A 27,760-nucleotide genomic window follows, 5' to 3' on the forward strand; every position below is an offset into this window, starting at 1 on the left:
ATGAGGGGCAAGGTTCAAAGAATTAGTAGTAGATATACACACCAATTGAATTGAATATGGGATCAATGGTACTGCTTTCTATGCTATGATGTAAAAAAGGATATGTGGGTTTAAGATTCTTGCTCTTAGTCTTTCGGGGGTTGTAGTTTTTATTTGAGCGGGGGTATCCTCAAATAATAACGAGGCCCGTCCCAGAAATGGGGCGGGGAAGGAGAAGTGGGCATGTGGGTCTCCTTCACTTGACTATTTAGGTTAGTTTATCCCACTACGAACGAAAGACCAATGACACACCGGTCTATATTTTTCATCATCTCAGTGTTAATTTCCCTCAAAATGATGTCTATAGGCTGCCCTTTCGGATTTTTAAGTAAATTAACCAATCCAATCAATGTTCATAAGTCGACCTATGCTTTCCATACTTACCCTGAAACAGCCACTTAGCTCTAGCTTCGGCCGAGCCTTCGTCATATGCTTAGTCAAAACCACTCTTGCTACGAAGTTTTTTTTTGAGGGAGTCCGTTTTTCGGGATAGGCAGGATATCTTGGTTTTGGAAAACTGGTTAAAAAGACGAATGCTCCTCCATCTGTGGTTATTGCTTTGGGATCCTATAAGCTACTAACTATTCTAGTTAGCCTGGGCTAAGAAGACCCTGTCAAGCCTTTGATTCGACTTTGGGCAATGCCACTTCGAAAGAAAAGGAATCGGAGAGATCTTTGAACAGCAGAAAAGACGGATCTCAGAACATAGCCATAGTTACGGTTTCAGGGCTTAGAGAGACTGGACTGGACGCGTACCGAACGAAGATCGTGTCTATTTACGCTCAAACAATCCATATAGGTGGAAAGCTGGAAGCTTCAATAGTTCCCCGCGGGACCTTAGAGTGCTATGATGGGGTATTTCAGTTCGTCCTTACGAGTCCATTCGACCATAGCGTGATGGTACGAACAACAACTAGATTATATATGTGATGAGTTCCCCGCCTTATTGTGCTTATAGAGCACTTTACGTCCCCCCGCTCGCCTTCAGCTCACCTGGTCCTTTACTTGACCAAGGGAAAATCCCGAAGAAATGTGCCGAGCAGAATAGCAGCATCATGCTTTAATTAATAAGGATGGATGTTAAGCTAGCTCGATCGCAGGAAATGATGGAAAGGTTGAAGCCCCAGTGGCAAGAAGAACAAGGTAACGGAAGGAAGATAGATAGAACGAGGTGACATTGGAACTGGCAGTCAAGTAATCAAGCTACTGCCCTTCCTTGGGCTATGAGGGAGAGCGTATTCTAACCTCTCCCTAAGGTCGAGAACTTCATACCTCTCCCGTTAGCTACATAGTAACCTCTTCCCTGTCTTGTCTTTCAAGAGAAGTGAAGTGAGCCTTACAAGAAGCCGAAGGAAAATGAGACTAGCTAAGACTAGGGAAAGAGCGGCTAGCTAACTAGCTGATAGAGATGGCAATTAGGGTTGCTGTTTCCATTATTAGAATTCTAAAGTTTCAAGATCACAATAGATCTATAGGATAAGATCCTTATATTTACAGCGAAATGGTATACAAAGTCAACAGATCTAAATGAATAAAAAATAGTATTTATGGCTACGCAAACCGTTGAGGATAATTCTAGATCTGGTCCAAGACGAACTGTTGTAGGGGATTTATTGAAACCATTAAATTCAGAATATGGTAAAGTAGCTCCGGGGTGGGGAACTACTCCTTTGATGGGTGTTGCAATGGCTCTATTTGCGATATTTCTATCTATTATTTTGGGTAGGAAGTGTAGTCGCCAAAAGGCGAGTTGAACGAAGGGCCTAGGGAAGTCGGGGCTGAGCAACCTTTCTCTAGCTTTTTCAGTGGGGGAACTTGGCCTGGGAGGGGCTTCAGATGAGCTCCTTTGAGATCTCAAAGCGGAAATCCTCCGGTTTATGGAACACTTACAGAATATCGATGCACCGGCTATTCCCCATCATGTGCAGCTCCTAGGATCACAGCTTTTATTGCATCAACAGCTGATTCAATTGCTAGTCCTCCAACACCGCTTACGGATGAAGTTCCGCTTGCATTCTCTTCTTTTTCTTTAACTATGTCATATGCTTTCACAAAAGGAAAGAAAGCTGGGCAGAAAATGGTCGCTTGGAACTCCACTCTCACTATGGGACAGAGTAGTTTTACTATTTATATTTATAGTAAGGGGAAGTAGGTCGATTGAATTGATCCCTATCCCTACCAGTCTTTGGAACTAAATGGAACCCGGTCTCTTTGATATGTAGTTCCCATTGGCACTGACCCAGAAGAACCACATCTGTCTCAAGCTCAAGCCGACCCAACCTGAAGAAAACTACTGAATCAGAATCCGCTCTTGGGATAGGAATTCAGCCAATCTTTCCGCAAAATTCCCGGGAAAATGAAACTGTATCGATTTCAATGTCCGTCTATAGGCAAAAATTGACTTGCAATAAAAAATACGGGGTTTTAGCGAGTTGATCGATTTGAATGTCCGTTTATGGGCAGAAATCTATTTGCAACTAATTTTCCCGAGAAAACGTGAAATAAAGAAAGGAGTGAAGTAGCCCATGCGTATATGGGATCCGAACGGTTAAGAGTTATGGCTTTTCGTTGAGGACTTACCCCTTAAACTTAAGGAGCATTCGACTGAGATTAGATTAGATTAGTGGGTAGCACTTGTTGAATTGAATAAGATGTTCTTGCTCAGAATTAGGGAAGGTGGGATCCTATCTTTAGGAAAAGAAAGGCCTAACGAAAGCTAGCACTCTTTTCAAGCCTATAGCCTATATATGAATTATTCTCAGCCATCCATATGGGAGTTCCCCGCCAGCCTGTGGGAGTGCCACTATCAATAGGAAACAGACTTCTTTCCTCCTTATTCTATCAAACAAGCAATTAAATACCTTAGGATATCTCATATTTTACATTATTAATCTAGCATTGGACTCTTACCTGGACTAAGAACACTTCTAGTTCTAACAATACGTTTCATAACGAGCTAAACGTGCTACCAAATGAAATGGTCGAAGGTCTTTTCAGTTCTCCTTCCAATTGCTGCAGTACTAAGGCCAGTTCTTACAGTTGGAGTCCTATCCTAATAGAATCCCTTACCAGCCGAGCTTCCCACTATAATAAGCGAGTTGGAGAAAAAAGGTAAACCTATCCAATAGCAGTCCTATGGTAAGCAAGCTCAGGTTCAGTATACATAGGATATGCTTTTTCCTATCTCTGCTCTGGTTCAGAACCCTATAACTAACTAGGATTCCCTGGTAGAGCCATAGATAAAGATTCTTTTGATGTCTTCTCCGCTTGAGACGGAAAGACGGCTGCTCTGTGAACAACCCTAGTTGCTGGTCCTGTTCCTGCTGCTAACTGCCACCTCTGCTCCAATACATAAAGCAGCTGAAGCTATTGATTGTAGCAGCTCCGTCCCATTCATCACTGCTTTATGTTAAAAAGAAAAGAGCTGCTCCTCTCCGATCTAAGCCCTCTCTCTAGTCAGAAATAGCGTCAGTAAGTTAATCAGGATAGATCGACAGGCCAGCAAAGGCCTTCTACCGCAGCGGGCCCACAGGCCTATGCCAATCTCTTAGGGCAGGTTCTCTTTCATCCGTCTTTCCTAGGTGCGCATCTCCATCTACTAAAAGTAAGGGTGGTTACCATAGATAGATTGGGTCATTCGTAACCGATGCTTTAGCATAAACTACAGCTCTTTCATCAACTACAGCAATATCCGATGTAGCACATTCTCCCTCTTTCGCATATCCGATGCTTTGCAAGCAACCTTGGTGTCAGCATCGTCACTTGAGTCATCCTAGAACAACCCTGCCTATTCAAAAGAAGTACCTCACCTCACTTACGAAGAAGTAGTGGGAGCTGGGCTCTCGATTCAGTTGGATAGCCAGTCTACCTAGGTAAGAGTTACGTCGACCCTGCAGGGTATCCGAGAGGGGCACAATGCAGGCTGGAGATCATCTGGTAAGGAGAATCCCCAGGCTTTAGATAGTTTAGAGGGACTAGGCAATGAGCCCGGATAATCGAATGGAACTCTTCTTTCTTTCAGAACCTTTCTAAGGTCATATATGAATAAAGGTTATATATAAACGATCTGACAGGACTCAATGGAGTTGCTTTTAAAGCGAGCGAGTAGTCTTTGCCAAAGTTAGGGGCTGTCAGGACAACGATCCCTAAAGCAAATACTCGGAATGCTCCACGACTAAGTATACCCATTCAGACTCGCTTTTGTTCAATTATAAATAACTATCCAGTTTGATGGAGATTTATAGCATCATTCAAGTATATACAGATTGAGATCGTAGAAACATGAGCTTGTGATATAGCTACACCTAATTCCGGACCGGTTAATGCAAGAACTATAAATAAAGGACCAAGATCTCCTATGAAATAGAAAAGATCATTCATACATAGCATAGTCCAAGCGGACCCACTTAAAATCTTTACTGAACTATGACCGGCCATCATATTAGCAAATAAACGTATTCCTGAGCTTAATGCGCGAAAACAATGAGGGATTAGCTCAAGGAGTACTAAAAAAGGTGCTAACGGCAGTGGGACTCCTGCGGGTAATGAGAAGCTTAAAAAATGAAGCCCATTTCTTTGAAATCCCACTATAGTAATGCCAATAAAAATAGAAAATGAGAGACCCAAAGTAATGAGAAAATGACTTGTAACTGTGAAGCTATAAGGTATCATACCCTGGGGATTACAAAATAACGAAAAAGTAAAAGTGACCGAGATGCAAGGGAAAAACCTTTGTTTCACATTTCCGGCTATTTGTTCGTTTACCAGGTTCGGCACGAAATCATAAATAAGCTCTACCAAGGATTGCCAAGCATTGGGTACTAACTTTCCTCCTCCATTTTTAGTAACAAAATGAAACAGCAGTAAGACCAAACTGAGAGTGAGCAGCATAAACAAAGAGGGATTTGTGAATGAGAAATACAAGTCACCTATCTTCATATCAATCAATGGGATTATCTCAAATTGATCCAGCGGACTGTTAATGGTGTCCGCCGCACAAGGAGCAATCGTGAGGAATAGCCATTCGAATTTCATTTGCTTTGGTTCATTTTTTAACTGCTTCCCCCAACAAGAGGTTACTAGTATCTCGACCATAGGGTTACAATGAAGAAAGACTTGTTTGTTGTAAATCGCTGGTTGGGTTTACCAATCAAGAAAGACATGGGAAAAGGAAAGCACTCACTGAGTTACTTACGAATCTGAAAGATGGAGGCTGACTACGGCCTCAGATGATTAGGCGGGGACAGGATTCGAACCTGCAGTCTTCAGGTCATGAGCCTGATGAGTTGACCAATTACTCTACCCCGCTTCTTCCCCAACTCCTCCTGAATCCTCGTTGGTCCTTCGTTCACTCCCGTTTCCAAGAAAACGTCATTCGACTTGCATGTGTTAAGCATATAGCCCAACTAACATGATTGAGCCCTGCAGTGGTAGAACCTAGTGAACCGGACATACTACTTCCCATCCTCTCCCTTCCGGTCGAGCACTTCGTTCTTTCTGTGAACTTTTCTTCTCTTATGCAATTAATTTCGAGTTTGATCGAGGGCGGTACACTTCTCCCCAACTCAAAAGCTTCTCCCTGAGGGACTTCCCTTCCTTTAGGAGATTCAGCCACCAAGTTCAAGAGGAAGCCGCCTATAAAAAGACTTTTATTACGCCCGTGGGACACTAAACTCCCCTTTTTGGGGGATTAAAACTAGCCAATGAAGACTTTTTCCTATACTAATAGATTTCATACCGATATATTTGTTTCTTCTGCTGACAATTTTGTTATGTGTGCACTTAGGAGAATACTCGTCAAAGGTTTATCATCCTATTTTCGTTGATCGGATCGCCACACCCGGCTTTCCTGACTGACTTACCACCAACCCAATATCGATGAAAAAACACGCCTACCCCTGACAAGGACGTGAACGAAGCTCCAATGAGTCGCTCCTCGCTGGAATGAGGGCCGGACCGTCAATTCATCTAGTCACTACCTACGCTATAACTGATCCTCGGACGGAGCCATACCTGTGTTACCAAAACTTGCTAGCCGACACCGGCTACCGCAAAGGGTTCAGTTGGTGGGTTGAAATCTCGTCACTTCTTTTGAAAGTCAAAAACACTCCTTGCCGCTGCCAAACATGTATGTTGAAGTCTCGGGTAATCCTAGATCAATCATAGAGCTGGGGCCTTCCCTAAGCCATAAGATACCTTCTCCTATTGATTAACTTCCTTAAAACCTTTCTCCAGCAGTCGATTCTTCTTCAATTGCTAAGACGCCCTTTAACCTAGCAAGGAAAGCCTAAACAAAGTCCTACTCCTAGTCACTCTCACTTCCTTTTTACAGCAAAAGCTCAAGCAAGAAGACTCCTGCGCCTTAGCCTATGGATAGGTCGGCCCTTGTTTTGTTGGGTTTAAGTCTTTTACCGGACCGGATAGACCAACTTCCCTACTATAAAGACCACACTGCCGATCCACATTGGCAGACTGATCTTTTACTGGTTACTGGAGCATGCGGCATAGAACTAAGACGGGAACAAAGAGAGAAGGGCGCAAGAAAATCACCTCCAACAGACAAGAGATTCGGCACTAGTCCAGCTACAATCACTTCCTAAAAGAAAGCTCATCAGATAGACCGCCTCGAGTAGCTGTCTCGGATGAATATGAATAGAGTCTTTATTCTCATTTCTGTTAACGCATTTGACTTTGAAGTTAGACTTTTCATTTCCCCTAGTGTAATTCAGCAGCTACTGCTGCTCCTGCTTCCTCGGGCGGAACTAGCTTGCCAATTAGCTATTGCACTCTAAACAATCCTTTGCGGGATTGCCTTCCTTGGTGTTGGTGTATTCTTTGAAAGAAAGGAAAGAGATTACAGAGTAACCAGTAGTTAGTCATAGGCGCTGACTGGCTTATCTACTTAAAGGTAACTTCTTCCTTTTTTGATTCACTCTCGGATCAGTAACAGTAAAAACTGTCTCAGAAAAAGCCGATATCATTGGTTTTCCTTAAAGAATAAACGATAAATTCAAAGGTGTTTCAAAACCACGTTTTTTTCGCTAGATCAGGTGATTTCACTCGTAAACCAAAAGAAAAGGATCTATAAGTCAGTTTTCTGGTCTGGAAAGAAGTCCGCTAGCAAACCAGCTCCTGTCATGTGCGATAGTCCCCGAAGTACGCCATAAAGTAAAGGAGTAAGCCAGCAAAAGTAGAGCGCAGAAGCATACGAAGTGTACGTCTACGGGCAAGCTTCCATAAAATAAACAAGCATATTTTCATCTAGCTTCACCTGGTAGAGACCTTTCGAGCCTTGCCCCTCGCTGACTGCTGAAGCGACTCATTATATCTTTCTAGCTCACTTGCTGTTGGCATCATTAGAGTTATATTCTGAATACGTGGGGATAGCAAAGCAACCTATTAAGGTAAATTTACCCGCTCGATGAAGATAGATTGACAGTCGAATAAGCCCTTGGAAGCCTTTAATAAGGTCTGGGGTTTGGCACGGACTTTTATTCGTATTCGCTTTAAGGATCCTCATTAGTCAAGGACAAATCCTTATTTAGTGCGCGCTTGTTAGGCAATTCATTAAGCAACCACTGAAAGGTTTTACCTCTTGGTACGCTCAGTCGAAAGTAAAAAAGAACCCTTGGAATGCCATCCCCCTTGCATGAACGCAATTCTGCATCCTTCATTGGATAACGGCTCACTATGCGATAGGAGAGCTTATAGAATAAATTAAGGAAGGCAATGCCACAACATGGATATCTGAACTGTAGACCGTGGAGATAGACTCAACATAAGGTCATAGACCAAGGAGCATACTTCTCGCAACCTCTAGAAGGAGTGTTAGCACCCCTTAGGATGGGATTGAGATGGAATGGATATAGGGATCCTGCGAGATCAATATGATCGCTTGAGCGATGAAAGGAATTGAACCAATAGGCTACAAGGGTCTATTGGAGTAAGGGCCTAGTGAGTCCAGATCAAGATTGAAAGTAGCCTGAGAGAAGGAGTTAGCTTAGCCCAAGATTCTATGGGGAAGCTACCTTGTGTCTACTAGAACAAGTATTAGCATGAATGAAAGGTAAATGTTTAATCAGGTCAATAAAGCGGAGATGCTTCTACTTCTGCCTCTGTTGGCATCATCCAAAGAGAAAGACTCAGTCTTAGTGGTTGCCAATATAGAAGGTAGAAGGCGCTTTAGCTCTTCAATGGTGCAAATGACTTTACCAAGGAATTCTTCTAAATAAGAAATCGGTGTGCTTAAAGTGTGCTTTCTATCGTCAAGTCAAGTAGTGAAAGCATGGAAACTTTTACCAAGTTAAATCTTAGCCAGATTAGTGAACATTTTTCGATGCAAGAATAAGATGTTATTTATAACAAGAACAAGTAGTTTGGTTGGAATGAGTGAGGGGAGGCTTATGCGACATTGAAAAATACCTGCTTTACGCGCTTGGTTACCCTTACCCCTGAGCTTTCAGTTGCTGTGGATCCAGCATAAAAAGAAACCTTTATGTTCTTCCTCTCAGGGGAGTATGTTCGAAAGAATGAAACTCGATAAATCTGAATAAAAGACATAATAAAAATTGGCAAACTCCTCCTTTACGGCGACAAAGAGCTCCCCAAACAAACCAAAGAGAATTTTTATTCGTGTAACGAATAAAAAGAAAGTCTGGAGTAAAAAAAAGAATTAGTAATGCGACCTTAAGCGAGAGAAGTTCCAACTCAACTTGAATATAATAGGGACTTCATTCAGACCAGTTTGGTATTGAATTTCTATTTTCGTTAAGTTCAGGTCATCACCGAGATATACCCATTGGCGATAGGGAAGCCTTCCCGCCTACTTCAACATCAACTGGTCTAATATCTAATCATTGCTTTCTCCCAGGTTTTCGTCCACTAAGACCTATAGGTAGTTTTTCCTACATTCAGGTAGGGCTGGAAAGCGAGTAAAGAGTCACCCTTTGAATTCGCGTAAGGAAGCTATTCGTCACCACGATTGATTACTATGCCTCCCGGCCCCATGGCCTCTTAGCGCTATTCCTTTATTTATAATAAAGGAAGACTTTTGTAAGCAGACCTTGAGATAAACCGAGTCAGTGGTGGGGCATCTTCCTGCCATGAAGTGAAAGGTCGAGAAAAGGAAAGATTGAAAAGCAAGAAGGGGGAAGTTCCTGAGCTCTCTTTTTAAGGTGTGAAGCGATCTCGTACTAAACTCCGGTTCGGTAAGCCGAAGCCTATATCGCTAATGCCAAAGAAGCCCAATCACGCTAGCGTGGTTTTCAACCTCCGCCTTCGCTTCGGGTGGTAACTAGGGTTGGCGTACGTACGATAAAGCTGGGAGACTTTTTACACACCGTGTTAAAAAAGGATGTTTTTCTTTTTGTACAACCCTGGGATAAGTTTCATCCAGCTCTAGCGCCTATAGCCTAAAGGAAAGGGCTTGGTCTTAACTGACCTCAAAGTGCTTCTTCCGGGCCCTAACATTCCATGTTGCTAGATTCATTGATTGGATTGACCGTAGTTGCGCCCCATTCCCGGGCTTCCTCGTTTTCTAACTGTCCTAGTCTTTCATCGAAGAGGAGGGTCGATGTTAATTGAGATGGCATTGAATAATCATCTATCGTAGGAGCTCTCACTCAGCCTGTCAGCTCCACCAGCAGCCGCTGCTGTGCTTGAGTGCATTAGTTTTGTGTCGTCGATTACTGAATTGATTTTACTGCATTACCGGACCCGTCTTACCTTTCCTTTTTTGCCAATGCCCGGGAGAATTGGACAAATTGAACTAAAGGACCGATGGGACATCTCCGAAGATGAGGAAGAGGAGCGTAGAAGACCAGGTATAGATGCCCTCGAATCTGCTGTTCACGAAGAAGCTCTTGAGGAAATGACGAGAAAGGGAATGATTGGACAAAGAGACCTTGATTGATAAGGGCGGATATTGCAAAGAGATCACCAGCAGCGGTTAGAAGAGCTTCTATTTCACCAAGAGCTTATGCCATACCAGCTGATTCAAGTTGTTGCTTCTCCCCGCGGGGTAATTCCCAAAAAGCTAAAGCTAAAAGCGCAGTGCTGTCTTAAAAGAGGGAGCGAAGTGACCTTGACTAAGAAGCTAAGGGGGCATGAGCGTGATAAGAGGGATTGCTTTCCTCTGTATCTACGCAATTTCCCGCTTCTTTTCCTCGCGTCCTCCTTTCCTTCTTTCATTCTTTGTTGGCTCGCAGGGATATCGATTACTGGTCGTAAGGGGTGGGATATCTGGTTCAGCAGCAGATCCTAATTACCCTTCTGGTGACTCCGTAACTCATTGCTTCCTCTCTTTTCAAAGCTTGTGGGTGCTCTGCTTCAAGAGTCTAGTCTATTTATCATTTAACGGATTGCCGAGCGGAGAAGCGTTAACTACTGGGATATCGGGGAGTTCCTCTCCAGCTACTGGAACTTCCCTCGCTACATGAGCTATTGTATAAGTACAGGTACACAAACTACATCCGCTATAGTGGAAACAATGGCATCCGTAGCTTCACCCCTTTCTTTTGAATGGGGCATCAACAGTAAGAAAGTCAGTAGTAGTGGTACCATCTCTAGTTCTTTACTGATCATGTATATTTTAGCAAGGGACGGAAAGAAGTAGATCAGTAGGAATACTAGGATTGGCAAGGGTGGATAACAAGGAAATAGAGAGTGACAAGACAATTATAGGAAAAGAATGAGTAACCACCTTCTACATCTACAAGTTCATTAAAAAATTCGCTGCAACCTAAAAGAAAAGAAGGAATAGCGGGTCGGCAAAGCAGCTAAATCCTTATTTACCATATGGTGGGGTAGTTCCTTTCTTCCACTGAATTGCTTCCTTTATTGGCTGAGCTAGAGGATGCCATGCCTATTTCTTTTGTTTGACACCGAAATGAATAGCTAACTGGCTTAGCAGCCTGTCCCAGAAGTAGAAGCAAGTTAATATTAATAATAAGAAGTAAGCTTTGTGTCACTGGTACTGATCTGATGGGGTAACCGTACCTTTACCCTATGTCAGTCTTGCTCGTCGAAGACGTAGAAATGAAACTGTGTAGATAGAGGTGAAGGTTACAAAATGAACAACCTATCAATCCTCGTAGTCGAACCTTCTTTTTGTGGAATATGTACCCCGGCCCTGTATCATGAACACATGAAGGGTACATGGCCCTCTCTTATCATCATATCAAGATTAATGCACTGAAAAGATTGGAACTTGGCGCGCCACCTAGCATTTGCAACTGCCTGATCAAGTCTTTCGTTCATCTTGGATAAAGGTATGAATGAGAGCTCTCGAGGCTCGACAAACGTATGATCATCCTCTCTCCTGTAGGAGGTCCAGGTCAACTTGTAACCAACGAAGCCAAGAAGCGCGAGAGAAAGCTGGATTCTTCATTGAAAAGTGCCAATTCCTATGTCCGTCTCATTTCTCTGTAGATGTTTTCTAGCTATAGCTTTAAGAATGTGCTTTTATGCTTGCTTTCAATGTTGTCTCATCTTCAAGATGATTGTCTTTTTCTTATCTTGAAAAGAAAGACGGGCAAAGTCGGTACGATCGCGCTGAGATACGGAAAGTGAGTTCGTTGACGATCTCTGTTGAAATGAAAGAGGTTTTCGGCGACATCCAACTAGATGAACATGAAAAAAGTAGTTCTAGTAGCGATGCCACCGGCAGGCAAAGCACCACCCTTCTTTTTCAGTCTTTTTAAGAATATGAGTGTGTTTGGCAAATCCTTTCCAGCCTAGGGGGTCCAAGCATGTCGTATCGACGCGAAGCATTCTATTAAGAGGGTAGAGTAATCGGGTTGAGGTCGATCGTCCCGGCCAGAAGATTGAGATTCAGAGCTAAAGCCCATTCTGGTTTAGATTGGATCTTCTGCTCCTTTTTCACTATATAACTATACTTAGAACTTAGAATTCAGTTTAAAACTGATTTTTGATTTGGAGAGAGGGCAAAGCCCAAAAACCAAGAGTCAAAGACGCTCTGAGTCCCAGAGCACCCGATCCGCACTAACTAAGAGCGCTCTTTCTTGAACACGGAACTCCGCCCCCAGGCGGTCCTAATTCGATCCAAATTTACTGTTAACGCCAACGTACTAAACGCAATGTTACTGTTACACTCGTAAACTCGTCTGCATCATCTCCCACTGCCCGCCCGTAGACTCTCTCTCTTCTCGGCTCGTCCTCTGGTACTGACCTGACTATGATCGATTGAGCCTGGTTAGCTTACCCTCTCTCTATGCAAGAATACTAATTCTTAGAAAAAAAAAGAAAGAAGGTAAAGGAAGGTTCGATGGAATTCAAGCTCATGACATGTCTCGTTTGATCGATCATAGACTATCTCAAAAGAGAGTAGTCTTCAAATAGATGGCTACCCTAATGCCAAACCAGAATTCCCGGATAGAAGAGAATCCATCTCGGTATGGAATTGGATCGTAGAAGATGGCAGAGCTATCAAGAATGAAAAGAGATCATCCCAAGACAAGAGGTGACCTGGAAATCCACAGGTTCGATAGAATGGTCCAGCAAACTGAACGAAGTCCTATCTTCACTTCAGTATAGTCCCGTCCTTTTGACATAAGATTCTCGGCCGCTTAAGAGACTGACTATCTCTCTCTTTCTATCTTTAGACGCTATATCTTTAGAAAACTCGAAGAGTGACTACTGATTTCTGCTCGTAGTTCCTCTCTCCTTAGTGTACTCGTGGGACTCGGTAGTGTGCTCGTGATACATCGCGCAAGAGCGCTTACAGCAGCTCGTAGCTATTCTATGCATGGGAGTGATGATATATTGATAGCACGAGCTAGCCGATTCGGATTGAGAGGAAGGTCAGTTCTGATCTAATATATGAAGACCTGTGTCGCACATCCGCTGCTATAAGGAGTAAGCTCGGGGGGTGAGATTGCTGCTTACTTGCTTGTGTCGCAGATCAGCTGCTATAATAGGGTGAAAGGAAAACTTTCAAGCAGAAAGGCAGACGGGATAATCATTATAATACGATGATAGCACCTGATTAGCAAGAAAAGCTTTCCCTGCTCTCCTCTTAGCAATGATCTGTCTAGGGCTAGTTTCAAAACAGCATATTCTGTAATAAGACCCTCTTCATGGGCATTCTCCGACTTAGAATCTAATTCATACCCGGCAATCTACGATCTACCCAGCGCCTTAGTTTATGTTGAATAGGCATACCCGACTTCCGGCTAATTGTCAAATAAAGCTATCCGTGCTTAAATTCCTAGCTTGAAAGCATTCTTTGAAGCAACCCTTCGATAAGCTGTCCAACTACGATAGGAAGACTATCCACTTTCTTAGCAAACGAGGCCTTTTTCAGTAAGCTATAGCTTCCTACTCCACCAGACGTTGACCGGCTTTAATCAAGCACCTTTGGGCGCTGGCTTTTCATAACCTATATAGCTTAATGAGAGACAATAGTCAGATAGAATTCATCTTCCTTTCTTGCTATACGAAATTGGAGTGAGTTTACTTTCTAGGAATCTTTCCACTCTTCTCTGAGTGCCTTAAAAGTTGCTTAGGTAGCGCTCAAAGCGAGATAGTAAGCTGAATTCTCTTCTGTTATTCCTGGATCAAGAATAGGTAGCACAGGTCAGCAAGCAGAGCTAGATCAAAAAGGTATCTAGAAAGTCTATCCTAACCCACCACCCTGATTTCTTGTTTTGGTTCTTTATACTCGAATAGTTGACCAGGGGGAGTAGGATAGTCTCGATCATGTGAGAGAATTGGGTATGGAAAACTGACTCACATACGAAAGATTCATGCTAAAAGCAAGCTTACTTTGACTGGATTCTGTCTACTAGCAGCTATTGGAATGGGAGACTGGCCTGGCAAAGTATCCAATCTGTTACCTGACAGGCAGCTTCTTGATTGTTTCCTGTCTGATTCCCGCATAGACCGGCTCCGGAACCTGTAACTCTATCTTATCGGAAACTGCACAGGATAAGCAATGGGATCTATTGCAAGCTAGGCCCGGCTACCTTTTGCAATTGGAAAAGTTATATGTCGAAGCTAGGTTCAGGGAGCTGGTCCCGGAGCAAGAAAAAAGCCATGCCTCAACTACGTGGTTGCCTGCCATTTCCCTAGTTTGAGCTGCCCGCCCTATCGGATAAGAACAACCAGGGTCGAAGACTTTGATTACAAGGTCCGATATCGCATCCGCCTTGGGGAAGTCCCCTTTTCACCGACAGAACAAGACAAAAACAGGCTTGCAGGTATAGCTTGGATTCGGATTATAAGATGGATAGACATAGACACAGGCCTTACTTCTTACTCTTACCCAGGCCGGGGAAAAGATGCTCTATCTTTCCCGATCGACATTGTAAGAAAACTAGCACTTTAATCTGAAAGTGGTGAGGCATCAAAGGCAAAGGCCCAACCAACAAAGGCATTAGTATCAGATTCAAGGTTTTCAGCCGGATCGAGCTGCATTCTATTCTGGTTGGGAAAGCGGCGAAAGTTCCATTCATCCGGGATTACAATCTCCATCAGCCAATGCAGAAGGTAAGCAAGACGGGAATGTAGGTGACAATAAGATGGATGTGTCTGGCACCAACCCACTGGTTGAGAGGTTTCTCCCCTTTTTTACTCTATCCTTTTTACCGGCCAATGAAAGAAATTTATAATAGAATGATAGGCTTTAGCTTATCACCCTCACTCTATTCTCACCTAAATGTCAACGATGGTTTCCAAGTCTCCTTAACGAAACAGCTAAGGGAAAAAGAAGAATTGCATGTGTTAAGCAAAGCACGCACAATTGAACAAAAGAAGATCAAAGTCCTCAATAGTCAGATAGGATCGTAGGCGTACGGTGACCGGCTTCGCGAGACCATTTCGGCCTACACAGGGCTAAGCTCTATTGGGCGTAGCTTATTCGATCCAAGCAAACTACTCGAAAAAACGAGAAGAAAGATCGACTCTTTTATCTAAGCAATTTCTTTCTTTAACTTTAAACAGACAGACGGATACGTAGTGGAATAAGGTGCTGCCACTATAGGTTCGAGTAAGCTGACTGGTCTAACCTCAGATTATAGGTCAATAAGTGAGACAGAGGTTACTGGGGAAAGGCGAGAAAGTCAGTCCATCAAAATCAGTCCATTTACTTCGTAACCTTTACTTGGAATACTAAACCCGCGCCTTACCTAGGGCTGCAAGTAAGGACTTCACATCCGGATTGGACGCAAACAAGCGCACCAGCTATTTATATAAATTCCCCAAAATGATCATAGGCCGGTCAGTTCAAAGCTCTAGATAAAAACCTCCATATCTTACCACCGCTTTACTCTTTGAGTTGATAGCCAAAGAGATATTCTAAATAAATAATTAAGGGAGGGGGACCCACAACGAAGGAAGGGGGATACTACTAATGCTTGCTTCAATCGCTTTCTTTATCTTGTGGTCGACTGCAATTGAAAGATTCGTTCCTGTTTTAGGATTGGGGCGGTGTCCGCCCACTAATGTAAAGATTGGTCGGGGGAGAGACAAAAGAGAATTTCTTTTTGATTGAGTTCCAGGCTTAAGAGCCGAATTAGCCATTGGGATTGGTGTACAGACAAGACTGATTGAGATTTGTAATTAGCTGCAATAAAAGAATACGCTCTTTCGACAGAGAAGTGAACGACTCCGATCTGCAGATAAGAATAAGGATAACCTTGTTGAAAGGAGTCTTCTTAGCTTGAAAGAGGCCTTGAAGGAGTGAAAGAGAGAAGATGGAGTAGCCGGGTGAATATCCTTTGCTATTGAATTTGAAGAAGCTGTGGCTTTATCTTTCAATAAGATCTTGGACTGGGATACTAAGCAAGAGAGCCAAAGGGGCGAAACGAGATATAGATGACTGGATCAGTCTGGCTACAAGACCTTGAAAAGGGAATAAGCCCTGGGACTTCTTTTTTAGTTAGAGCTTTCAATTTATTGGTCAGTCATAGCTGCAGCTATAGCCGATAGACTAGGTCTATAGGGCATGCCCTTGAGATGTAGAAGGACTGGTCTTTTCCTATTTTCGGAAAAGGTAGAAGGCGCTGCCCTATACGTGCCTGCTCGCTTGAGCGACTCTCAGTCATTGTAAATAGATAGAAAGAGCACGAAAGTCTACTGTCTTACTGGATCTGCTCAATGGAAATGGAATTGAAATCCTCTTAGTCCGATTCCTTACGAAGAAAGTCTGACTCTATCTGCTCAATAGCGAAGGGATTGGGGCAAAAAGTTCCTTATAAAAGGGATATGCCTTTGGAATTGCAATTGGATGCTTCCTCCCTCACATCTGATTCTATAGCAAGGCTTATTCACGCGGAAACGATAGATGATTTTATGCCATCCTCATTCCCATCCTTGCCAGCTTTCCCTTCCCTTAGTGGATTCTAAACCTTGCGTCTTGCTACTGGTTCTGTAGCACTAAGATTCGCAGGGGATTCAATAGCAATAGCAGCTCCTTCTGTGCATCTTCCTTATTTAGCTGCGGGAACGAGTGCTGTGCTTGCCCCGACCGATACCACCATTCATTACCGTGAACCAGCCCCTCCTATAGGCAGGTCTTTCTTCTTTAAAGCCTGGAGCTGGTGTATGAGTTTATTATATCGTAAGTAAGGAAGTTTATATTGTCAGTTTCCTTGTTCACAAGACTCTTAAGCTTATCTGCTACATCAGAGTGAAAGAGAAGACTGCTTTCAAGGCTTGTTGAAAAGAAAAGACCTAGGACCTTCACCACATTCACAGGTGGAAAAGAGACCGTCCCTTACTCATAAGCACGAAAAGATCTAACTTACCCTATCCAAAGACCTTTTTATGAAAGATTGATCCTGTCGCTTTCGTGTCTATCTATTCAACTGTATGGATCCCCAGCTTTCCAACTGCCTTCTTTTCAGAAGGACTCTAACTGGCGAATGAAACTCCAACTCAATCTCCTGGAAAGAGAAGAGGACAGGCTGGAAGTGGGACTGGGACTAGATCCCCAAGCCCAAGGAACTAGTATTCCGGAATGAAAAGTACGCTTTCTCGTTCCACTTCTTTCTGAACTCAGACAAGATTTCACTCGAGTTCAAGCTTTCGTCACTTAGTCAGAAGGGATCACCTGGGCATGTCAAAGAACCGGCGCTACCAGACCTTGGTCGTCTCCGCTGGGCGGGGCTCACCGCAAACCTACTTCCTCTTGGATCCTTTCCCACTGCCCTTTTCTTTCCAATTTCTACTCCAGTGGCCTGGTTCTTTTCTATGTAATTCTTTGAGTCGTTTTGTGTCTACCGCCTTCTTTCGGTTGGTGGATCTGGATCCGGAACTTGGATATAAGACGTAGCAAACTAAGGTTTAGCTGGGTGTTCTCTTCCGTTACTAATTCGTGGAACTATTACATCTATCAATTAGGGGAAGCCGGCTTCGTCTACTTATCTATGTATGGTGATTCACCTACCATTCCTCCATAAGCGTGTGTCAGAATTAACAAAAAAAACTGAGAGAAAACGTATTATGTTCATTTCATTGTTCCTGAAACTGAGAAGAAACCAGAATTTAGGAAACAACCAACTTATCATACCAAGAGAAGCCAGGTATCAGATCCCTGTAGTTCGAGCCCCTTTTGTTAACCCAGTTCCTGTACGTGTACGTGGAATGAATTCCAGTCAGTCAAAGTTCTTCTGGCCTTCCTTCATGTCGTAGCCTTAGCTTATCGACGGGTCTTGCAATACATACAATACAGCATTTTCTTTGACTCATGCCTTGGAGAAGAACGTTCTTTGTTTGAGTTTGAAGTCGTTACCTTGCGGGAGCCACCTGGGCGAGACCCTTCTCTCCTTTTTTATTTCCATCCATATATATGGTATGTTGAATCACTTGTGAAGTCGACTTTACTTGACCGTTTCACCCTAGACTCGTGTCGTGTAGCAAGACTAACAAGTGGTCGAGTGAATTTATGAACGAACGAGCAACTATTATAAAAAAAGCAATACCTTTCTTATTTTTTTATTCTTCCTTGGCCGTGTGGAACATGGATTAGCATTATGTAATTCCTACAAGTGATCACCCATCCAGGATTTGAAGAAGAAGCGCCATATGAGGACTTCGAGATCAAATATAAGATGTTTCTTTCCATTCCTCGTGAGCCACTTATTTCTCCGAAACAAGAGAGAAAAGTGATTTTCCTCCTTTTTCCCAATAAGTCGACGGCGTTACACCATTTTGATACTTCGAATAAACTAGAGTACAAATAGGATACACCGGTGCTAAAACCTTTTCTAAAGATATCTTCCAAACTCTTGGGGTCGTTGCTCCTGATTTTGTTCCCCCGGTTTGAAACCAGTTGGTTGCGTAGTTTTAGAATTCTGCTGATCCCAAGTACTCCATCTCCATCATTGCATATGGGAATATAAAAAGTAAAGAGGAAAAGGCATGACCAGAAAAATTGTGTGAAATAAGTGAATTTATCCAGTTGAGGCATGATTGATTGAGAAACAATGATTCCCTCCGGACAGAAAGAGAGTCCGGAGTCTTGAAGAATTCATTCGATTGACTTGTGGTTGGTTGTTGACCAACAGAAAGGATGCATGGGACTAGCGGGCATTGAACCCAACGGAGTTACTTTCAAATCTTTCCGAGAAAACAACGTTCGAATTGCATGTGTTGTGTTAAGCATATTCTAAAATAGATCTCAAGCTTGGACAGTTGGGCAAGCCGAACCCTGTACAGTAGAAGTTTCAGCTATTATTGATCCAGTTGCCACCTCTTCACCATGTTTGGATGACACCGGTTCTTTCGAAGCAGATAAGGGCATTGATGGATCGTCTCACTTGCCTGCGAACATAGCGAAAAACTATTCCAATTGAGCTGACGGTAAAGTCAGCTACGTGAAATAAAGCTTGAGCCCTACCTAAACAAATTCCCTTGCGCCTAGGTCTGGGATCGAGCCCTTCTATGGCAAATTAGGTATTAAGTCATAGATGCGCCTTTCGACTGGCATTCAGTCCTCCAACACCAACTGCTGAAATAGCAGCGCTTATACCCCCAACTGATTCAATGTCACTTGGGATCGGATCCTTCCTAAATTCATTTCCCCTCCGAAATCGATGATTCTTGGCTACTTGATTAGGCATTTCCATCTCTCAAACTAGAAAGAAAGCGCTTTAGCTTAGGGCTGATCTTCAAAGCTAAGTTCAAAGCTCCTGACTTTTCTTTTTATACCGCAAGTGACGAACTATAGCCATTCGCGGTCACCGCTGTCCTACTTGACTTTTTTATTAAACCTCACCCGGAAAGCGAACCCAAGGCAAATCTCGCCCCATCAAGCATTTTCACTCGAGCGGAAACAGCTGACCAAGAGACAAGAGCTACCTCACCAGACTCCATAGCTCCTAAGGCTTCTAGAGAGTCTTACTAATGGCATACTTTTTCAGTCGAATGCTCCTGGGCAGAAGATGACATAGACTATGCCTTTTATTCAAAAGAGCCATCACAGCTTATGAAAGAGCAGCTTGGAAATGGCTAATTAGTTTAAGGTACTGACCAACTGAGACGGAGAGAGCCCTTTTTCAGTGTTGTCGGAATAGGACTGGTGGTTTAAAGGGCATTACATTAGGACTTTAGTAAAGAGAGTACGACTTTGGTTCCAGAGATAGCGATTCGGCTTAGTTCAAATAGAACTAAAGAGAACGGGAAAAACTTATCCCAATCCTCGCTCTGGACCAAGGTGCGTAGCCTTTTAACTCTTTTTTCTCTTTCTCTCTTTTCTGGCTTAGCCTACCCAGGGAAAAGGCTCCTTCTTATTGATAGCACCGGTGAGAAAGACCCCTAATGGGCAAACTTAACGAATATCCCAGGAATGAGGAATGAAATAACTTCTGCTATCTACTCACTCTTGCCACTGAGAGGGGATGAGTGAATACCTGGAAGAGAAAGTTATCTTATTCCCGGGATCAGGGCATCAACTGCTTAATTGAATTTATAAGTTCATACCCGATAGCAGTAGCCAATGTCGGAAGAGGAGCCGTTGGTGCTTTAGTTCCGCAGCTCTTGCCTGAGACGGAAAGTTGGCAAAGGCTTCAGACGCGGTCTCCGGTCTCCCTTTTTGGGCACGCGCCAATCGGTCTTAAAGCCTCGATGTCCGCTAAAGAAGATAGAGATCGAGAGATGTGGCTTCATAATGATTTAGAAAGACAAGCAATAGCTGTTTTAAAAGGCAAAGGTTGACTTTAATTAGCAGGCTCAAGGTCAATTTATTTTTGAGTTCCCGGCCCAAGTCAAGGCGATGCAATACTCGGGCGATAAGGAAGAAGCAGTCCCAGGCCTTAGGTCCAGACCAGATCTGAGAACTTTCGAGATGTGAATCATAGCCTAGTCTAGTTTCGTACCCAACAGCTAAAAGTGATGTCATATTATACTTTCTAGAGAATCACCCATCAGCCTTCGGATCTGAGTTTGAATTGGCTAGGGGGCATGAGCGGTAGTCAGCTGTCCTCGTTCTCCTCTTTCCTTCCGATGAAGGGATCTTGCTCGCTTTTCTCTATCTAAAGGGCTAGTCCTGGTTCTGTTAAGGGCCTAGTTCTGGACTTGCTCGACCAAGTCTTAAAGGTTGGAAGTAGATTGTGAATGCTGGAGTTGGCGCTCAATGGAGCTCTTTCTCGCCCTCTCTATAAGAGAGATGGGATCACCTAAGTCTCGTTATGGATTGATGGCTAAAGGAGCGTCTACCCTTCTTTCTATGCTCATTTGGTAGAAGAAGTCAGAATAGAAGAATTGAAGGGCTCGTTCTTCCTGGCTTCCAGGCTCCTGCCTTTCCACGAGCAAGTTGACTTAGTCTAGTCGACCAGCAGTAGAGGAAGGGAAGGCTTGACACTACGAATGGGGTAGTTTACTAAGTCAAGAGGTGACTAGCGCTGTTAGCAAGTGAATCAGAAGCAGTAGCAATAGGACCAAGGCCTGGCTGGGACAGAGGGTACTTTCGAAGGCCTTTTAAGAACCTACCCTTGATCTACTGGATATGAATGCTAATCATTGATCCGAAAGTGCCACAGTCCCCTCTCTGCTGCCTATTACCTATTCTCTTCCTTGCGTGGTATATCTTTACTAGGGTAATCAAGGCAAAAAATGGCTTTGGACAATTCATCCTTTATCCCACATTCCATTCGCAGCTGCTATTCCGACATCTGATTATAGCACCAGCTCTTCGTCTTCATAGAATAGAATAAGGCATTAGACATGGGCAAGAGCCCTTCTAGCAGCAATCCTTGATTGAAGTGAAGGAAGAAAGCCAAAAGCTCTAGTCCCATCTCTTTCTGTTATGGAATTGGATAGTTACTCATATGAAATAGCAGGGGATTCGATAACAGCCTAAGACAACAGGGTTTACGTACAGGCCCCGTATGGATGTAACTTCCATTCCGCTAGTCTGCCCCGTAGTTCAAGCGTGAAAAAAGAAGTGCCACTAACCCGATTTCGAGCATCAACACCGGATTCAATAGCAATAGCAAGGGATTCTAGCAGCCTATTCTTTCACTTTCAAAGGCAAAGCTCGCATATTAGGAGTGGAATTCCCTAGTGATAAACTTTCCTAGAGAAGAAAGAGTGCTGATGATAGACATTGCATAAGTACATACCATCCGGAATCACGAAAGCATAGTGAGAGCAAACTCCATTTAAGGAAGCAAGACCTATTATGCAACTCTAAAGGTAGCTCCTCTCGGGCGAGGGACTGATTTCCTTGCTTTGCTTGCATCCGAACTAAAGGCAATGAATATTGGATTCGGAAGGTCTTCCACGTCTCTATGTCATCCGGTGATCCATATGCATAGTACAAGCGCTTATCTGTGGCAATCCACGAGTGAAGCCGATTAAAGACCATGGGATAAAGGCTCTAAGTCCTTTTATCTCGCTAGATGGGGCATTAACGGTCTAAGCACTTTCCCTCTTCTAAGGTTGAGGCTTGCCCCTCTTCTCTAAGCCCGGAAATGGCGTATCGTATGCCTTTCTCTTAGACTAATAGCTCTTATTCCGACAAAGGCAAAGCCCTCTTATTTCAGTCAACTCTGTCCCCTCTTTAAGGCAAGGCAGATCTTTGGACAAAGACTTAAAGTTCTGGAAAGGAAGAGGTCCAGGGTACGAATCCTTAATAGAACCGATCTCATGATCACGTCCAGCCTTCTTCTCTTATCTAATTGTTGCTCCTTCCCCCGTCTACTATTCGTGGAGCTGATCCGTCTCAATCAAACTATCTAAATGAATTAGGAAATTCTTTTGAAACCAATTCACAAAAAGTGGGATAAGATGGCCTGCGTCCTAATACAAAATAGTAGAGGTTTCCTAGGTTCGACACAAGCAAATCTAAAAGACGTATAGGAATGTCCATCAATAAACCTTATACGCTTGCTTTACGCGAGCAATGAGGATGCGCGTTACTAAGGCTTTAGGCTTGAGCTCTTGGAGTTGCGGGAGTCTGCTGTTTCCCATGCTTGTCTTTGTTAGCGATCGAACCATCTCGAAAGGTCACAACAGCAAACGAAGAATGAAGCCTTTTTAGACTAAAAGCCCTCTGAGAAAGAGGTATTGTCATCAAGCTAGTCTTTCACACCTATGAAGTTGTCTTGAATGAGTCCTCCTTTGGCCGGTTCAAGTGCTTTCCTTATTTTATTTGCAGGCGCAGGAAAATCTCAGTCGCATTCACCGGGCGCATACCTTATCTTAGGTCTCGAGCTTCAATCGGCTTCAAACCCGCTTTTCTCGCGTGGCCCTCCGGCAAAAAGAAAAGAAGCTTCAATCTGTCCAATTTCGCCCGAGAAGGAGTGCCGGTTTTGGATTCTTTTTTTGCTCGCGCTTCCTTCCTGCTCATGCATTCCTTCTGTCTGGGTATAGGGTTTGGGGAGAAGAAAGAATTGGGATTGGAAGGGAGTGCTCTTTATATCATTGATTAGTGCCACTATTTGGATCCTGTTTAACCCCAGTTTGAAACTAGATTTAGGAAATGGCGTATAATAAGGTAACACCTCTTTCGTTCAGTGACTATTGTGATCCATACTTTATGGTGGTGACTTCTTCTTCCCTTTCTTGCACTGGTTCGGCGGAGATTAGCCCATCTGGAACATTTTTCATAACAATGTTAGGATCTAAAGACGGTTTCTGAACATATTGCTTTGGCTGTTTTAGCCTCCTTTCGGAAGAGAAAAAGATCTTTTTCCTGCTTCGACAAGGCTCCTCACGGGTATTTGGCCCGTAGGCAGGAAAGAAGAAGAGACTTTCCAACACAATAAGTCACAATAAAGAGAATCCGCGAGACTGCGACACTAGGGAAAGAGGGATAGCTGGGAAAAGAGGCGGAAGTTTCAGAAGAAGAATTCGGAGTAGCGCATATAGTGGCTTGCTGTGTAGCTCCGCTAGACGACCGATCACCCCTTGCCCCAACCCCTCTTGAGAGGGTGTGTTGCTTCCCTTCCTCTTTTGAGGACGAGATGCCTTTGAAGTCATCCTAGAATAGCGAATCACTACCGTACCCCGACTCGTAACCACAGAAGCTACGGTTGTCAAATGTCTTTCCGTCATACCTAAAAATAGAGTCAATCTTTCCAGCCCTAGAAAAGAGGGAGTGGTCTATTTGCTTTGCTTTTAGAATTCTAGAAAGCTAGCGCCTTCCATTCCAAGGGGGCCGGCCGTAAGATAGGCTAGGCGGAGTACTCGCTCTGAAGCAGGTTTTCTTCGACTGGATTAGTGTTATTTGATTTTCCATTCAGCTCATACATATGTCGATTCTTATTAATGGTTCTCCTGCGGGCTATTTCACCTGTTCGCGAGGAGTTCGACAAGGAGACCCTTTCTCTCCGTTGTTATTTTGTGTTGCAGGGGAAGTGCTGGGCCGATATATTGACCTTTAAGCTCGGCGGGTTCTTTGCAGGCTTTTGTATCGGTCCGGGGTTTGCCTTTCCCGTCCTACTACTTATTGTATGCGGATGACATTCTGCTTTTCTGCGCGGCATCTATCTCTAATGCCAAGGAGATTCTTAAGATCTTAAAAGACTATGCTGCAATTTAAGGCCAGTTCCATAATCCTGACAAGTCGAAGGTCTTCTTTGGCTCTCGACTCTCTCATTGGAATCTCATTCATCGTATATAATGGATCTTGGTTATCCAAACCAAATTCCCTATCTACCACAACATCTCTCACATCAGCGTCATCACCTCTTGGTTGAGCGCTTTCTACTACTTCTTAAGTTCTCTATAACTTCCATTCTATTTCACACATGAGAGTTTATCCAATTAGATTATGATATGCCCGTACCCGCGTGGTGAAGATGCTTCGACTAAGTGCTCCAAGCTCTGCCCCGCCATAGCTCTTTCGGGAAAAGTGACTTGCGAGGTTGCCGAGGGATCAAGGTGACGCAACGTTGAGAAATATGCCCCGAATTCGTACTTTGAAAGGGCCTGTATTCTATTTAAGAGAGACTACCTGCTATATATCCATTGGTGGCACCTTCACCTTCTTGAGGTCTCTCACATCATCGGACCACTGCTTTGGCATCCCCATCTGAGTGTTCAGATTCGTCCACTGGGATGGCCTTGTCATCATCATCTTTCACTGGAGAGATGGACCGCGGAGCATCTTCTCGACCTGGAGGAATATCCCGGATTGGAGCATAAGATGGAGATGCGGCAGACGCCCACAGATCGCTTCCTATATTAGACTTCCATTGCAAGTCAGAATGAGTCGTCTTTCTCGATTCCTGCTTTCATTTGCCTGGATCGTCTTTCTCCGCCGGCATGGGCACATACGGATCGCCGCTACCTTCAAATTGCTTACTCTATCGCGGGTGAGGTACTATCTATCGAAAAAAGCGAATTGCTGCTTTCTGTCAGCTTGCCTTCTTTGTTGTCAAGTTGCAGCATAGCCCCCTTTTTCTCCGTATAGGCAACTCCGATTCTATTGATTTCCATATCTTATGGTTGAGTGGGCGTTCTAATCAAACCCACGGCCTACATAGACAAGCCCTGCACCTGGACCTTTCCTTCTCCTTTATAGTCTATACCAGCGATAAGGCAGGAGCAGTTCTCGTTCTGTTTTCACGAATCCTGTAACCGAATCAGCAGCTTTCGGGAGTAGGCAGCGTTGGAGTAAGGGCATTAGCCACCATACCATGTCGTCGAAAGATAAGCCAGTCCATGCTAGAACTATGCTTATCAGGGCTTGGAAGACCCTTCGCCAAAGGGCGTTGCTACTTTTACTTTTTGTGTGACTACTGATAGTGATGACCTACTTCACTCCCCGCTACCGAAGACTGCTGAGACTAATGGGTCGAAGCAAGGGCGGTGAGGCATGGCCAGAGAGGTGGCGAAGTTCTGGTATGAGGATGTGGTGATTCGATTCCGAGTTCCCCTATTTGGATCAGCATTCCCATAACGATAAGCCGCCCTCTTTCTCATTGGAGTCGGAAGAGATAGGGCATCAACAAACACATCTTTAGAATCTTATACATAATCGAATGAGCTAAAGCAAAAGCTGAGTCTAGAATAGGGGATGGTGGAAAGGTTACTCTTTCGCAATTCAGAAAGCTGTTCTAAGCCCCTTCCACCACCGGATCAAGGGACTACTTGCCCGAGGAGTCTAGCTTAACCCAGCCCAACTACTCCTCAGTGCCTTCGAAAGCTCTATCTAAGCAGCTTTTTCAATATAGCCAGTGTGCCGTGCATGTGTATCAGCCACAGAAGAGACTTCCGGAGAAAGGTCTTTGCTCTAACCCCGGGGAAGACCTTTCTCCCAGTGAAGCTGTTGAGCAATAGGCGAATTCCTTACTATAAGAAGAAAGACTTCGCCTTCAAGCGCGGATCTAACGGCAAGGGAATCAGCTGTTTAGTAAGAGTGAATATAACTTTCCCGGGATAGAACTCTCAGGATGAATGGAAACTTCATCTGCCCTATCTATTTACTTAGATGACAATCGTATAGAGCGTGATACCTGCCCTCAGCTGAAAGAGCTTAGGAGTGAAGTTGTCCCTGAGGAAAAGGAAAAGAAAGAAGTCTTCTCCCCGTCATCTTTATCCAGCCAGCTACTTCGACGAGGCTTCCCTTATAAGTCCCATTGCAGCTTCTCTCAATGGCATCCGACACGAGAAGAAATCATACGATATCATTAGTCGGAGTCAAAGCATCAATCCGAATTCCTAATAAATAGTAGGAAGAGCATCTAGCTGACTTGTTCTTCTTATTCGTCATTCTAAAGCAAGGAATGAAGTAGCCCGTATAGCAAGAAGGAAGGGTATAGGAAATGCAATGAACTTCATCGTAATAGATAGATCATAATTTAATGCGTCGAACTCGTCTATTTAGAGTGACCCCTCTATGCCTACTCTACTAATGACGGCATCTAATTAATAATATCGTCATAAGTAAATAGTAGGCACGATGCCAATTCCACTCCATTATGAGCTTTCCTAATTCTCCTAGTTGTGCCTAATGATCCGAGGAATGATAATGACGGCTACGAAGTAAGCCGAAGAAGAGCTAGCTACTGTCATACTAAAATAAAGGCAGTCGCAGCTAGATCCAGGTTAATCTAACTCATGTGCTATTAACTCAATTATGAAATCATAGGTAGCTACTTCCTTCCAACTTAAGGCATCTGACGCTCAATTCTTATTGTTGTTGTCAAGTCTTGGACTCTGTTAAAGTGACATCAGGAATCTGTAAAGTGTTCCATCAACTCCCTGCTGCTTTTCAATTCCGGATTTAATCAGTGCCAGAGGAATTCGGATTAAAGAAAGTCTCGTAGGAAAGGGAGCCAATGATAGATTGAAATTGCGTAATTAATAGAAAGAAAGATTGTCTCAATATCAAGGCAAGTCTAATGCGAGTAATTGCATCAATCCCATCCATGGAATTTCCGGAAGAGTCACTCGTCAGAGCAGAGGAAGGGAATTCGGAACTCAATCACCAAGTTAACCTTCCCATTGTCTATGCCAGCAACAAAGGAAGAGGTGAGCTACCAACTCGTCACCTCCCCTCTCGTTCCACTTCTGTCTGTAACTGAGTCTAATGTCTCGGTAGCTGTCACCAGCAGTGGAGCTTTTCTTCCTTGTTTTGTGCGAGTTAAGAGGTAAAGTCAGTGTGAGCAATGTCGGTTATTCTTTTTTCCTTGGACCGGTAGGGAAGTAATCGAGGTGTAACTTCCTCAATCGTTTAAGTGAGTAAGGCAGTCAGCCTATTCCTCTTTCTTTTTCCGTGGTACTTTTTCTTCTGTAGTAGGGCCTTTCCCTTGCTCGATGGGAAGAATAGCGTAATAAAGGAAGAGCCTACTTTCGTACTCAAGCCTTCTGATACTGAATCCTAGATTATTCAATCTGATGGTCTTGCTGCAGCTCTGTTCTCCGCTGTTGAAGGTTTCGCTTAGTGCTTGGGCTAAGGAATAAGCCCTGCGCTTAGCTCGACTCGATCAGCAGTGGATTAGGTGGAGAAGATAGCAGTGAGCGACTCCGCTCTTGTTGAAGAAGCTGGTCTTTCATCCCAGTGCTATCAATGAGTCAATGTGGCTCCAGGATAGAGAAAAGATAGGCTCTTCCTTCTGTTGTCACAAGTCTTGTTGACTCAGCCAGGAGTGGATGATGATTCGACGTTCTCTAGAGTCAGTATCCGTAGCGGGGACAGGTAGCATGCTTAGAGGAAGAAGCGATGCCATTGAATCTCTTGTAAGCGCAGCTCTTGTTTTTCCTGGGCTATTGAATCAACTGAGAACGGAATAACAGCTGTTAGAGTGAGCGCTGC

The 27,760-nt window shown here is 43.8% G+C and overlaps 3 protein-coding genes and 1 non-coding gene across 4 annotated transcripts, besides 2 other annotated features; 1 reads left to right on the forward strand and 3 right to left on the reverse strand.

Annotated features, from left to right (window-relative positions):
• Positions 1 to 1,302: 1,302 nt before the first annotated feature.
• Positions 1,303 to 5,137: a sequence feature (repeat 2B).
• Positions 1,359 to 4,176: a sequence feature (repeat 6B).
• Positions 4,258 to 5,073, reverse strand: atp6 (ATP synthase F0 subunit a). The gene has a single exon. It carries the CDS (start codon positions 5,071 to 5,073, stop codon positions 4,258 to 4,260), a length of 816 nt encoding a protein of 271 aa, YP_009532876.1.
• Positions 5,138 to 5,273: 136 nt separating the features above from the next.
• On the reverse strand, positions 5,274 to 5,347 carry trnM(cat). The gene has a single exon. It is a non-coding gene; the product is annotated as a tRNA-Met (tRNA).
• A 4,795-nt stretch (positions 5,348 to 10,142) lies between these two features.
• On the forward strand, positions 10,143 to 10,475 carry orf110 (hypothetical protein). Its single transcript has one exon. The coding sequence runs from the start codon at positions 10,143 to 10,145 to the stop codon at positions 10,473 to 10,475; it is 333 nt and encodes a 110-aa protein (YP_009532877.1).
• A 7,508-nt stretch (positions 10,476 to 17,983) lies between these two features.
• On the reverse strand, positions 17,984 to 18,466 carry atp8 (ATP synthase F0 subunit 8). The gene has a single exon. The coding sequence runs from the start codon at positions 18,464 to 18,466 to the stop codon at positions 17,984 to 17,986; it is 483 nt and encodes a 160-aa protein (YP_009532878.1).
• Between the last annotated feature and the right edge of the window lie 9,294 nt (positions 18,467 to 27,760).

The sequence above is a fragment of the mitochondrial genome of Glycine soja (genome assembly GCF_004193775.1).
Source record: "Glycine soja mitochondrion, complete genome".
Taxonomy (NCBI): Eukaryota; Viridiplantae; Streptophyta; class Magnoliopsida; order Fabales; family Fabaceae; genus Glycine; species Glycine soja.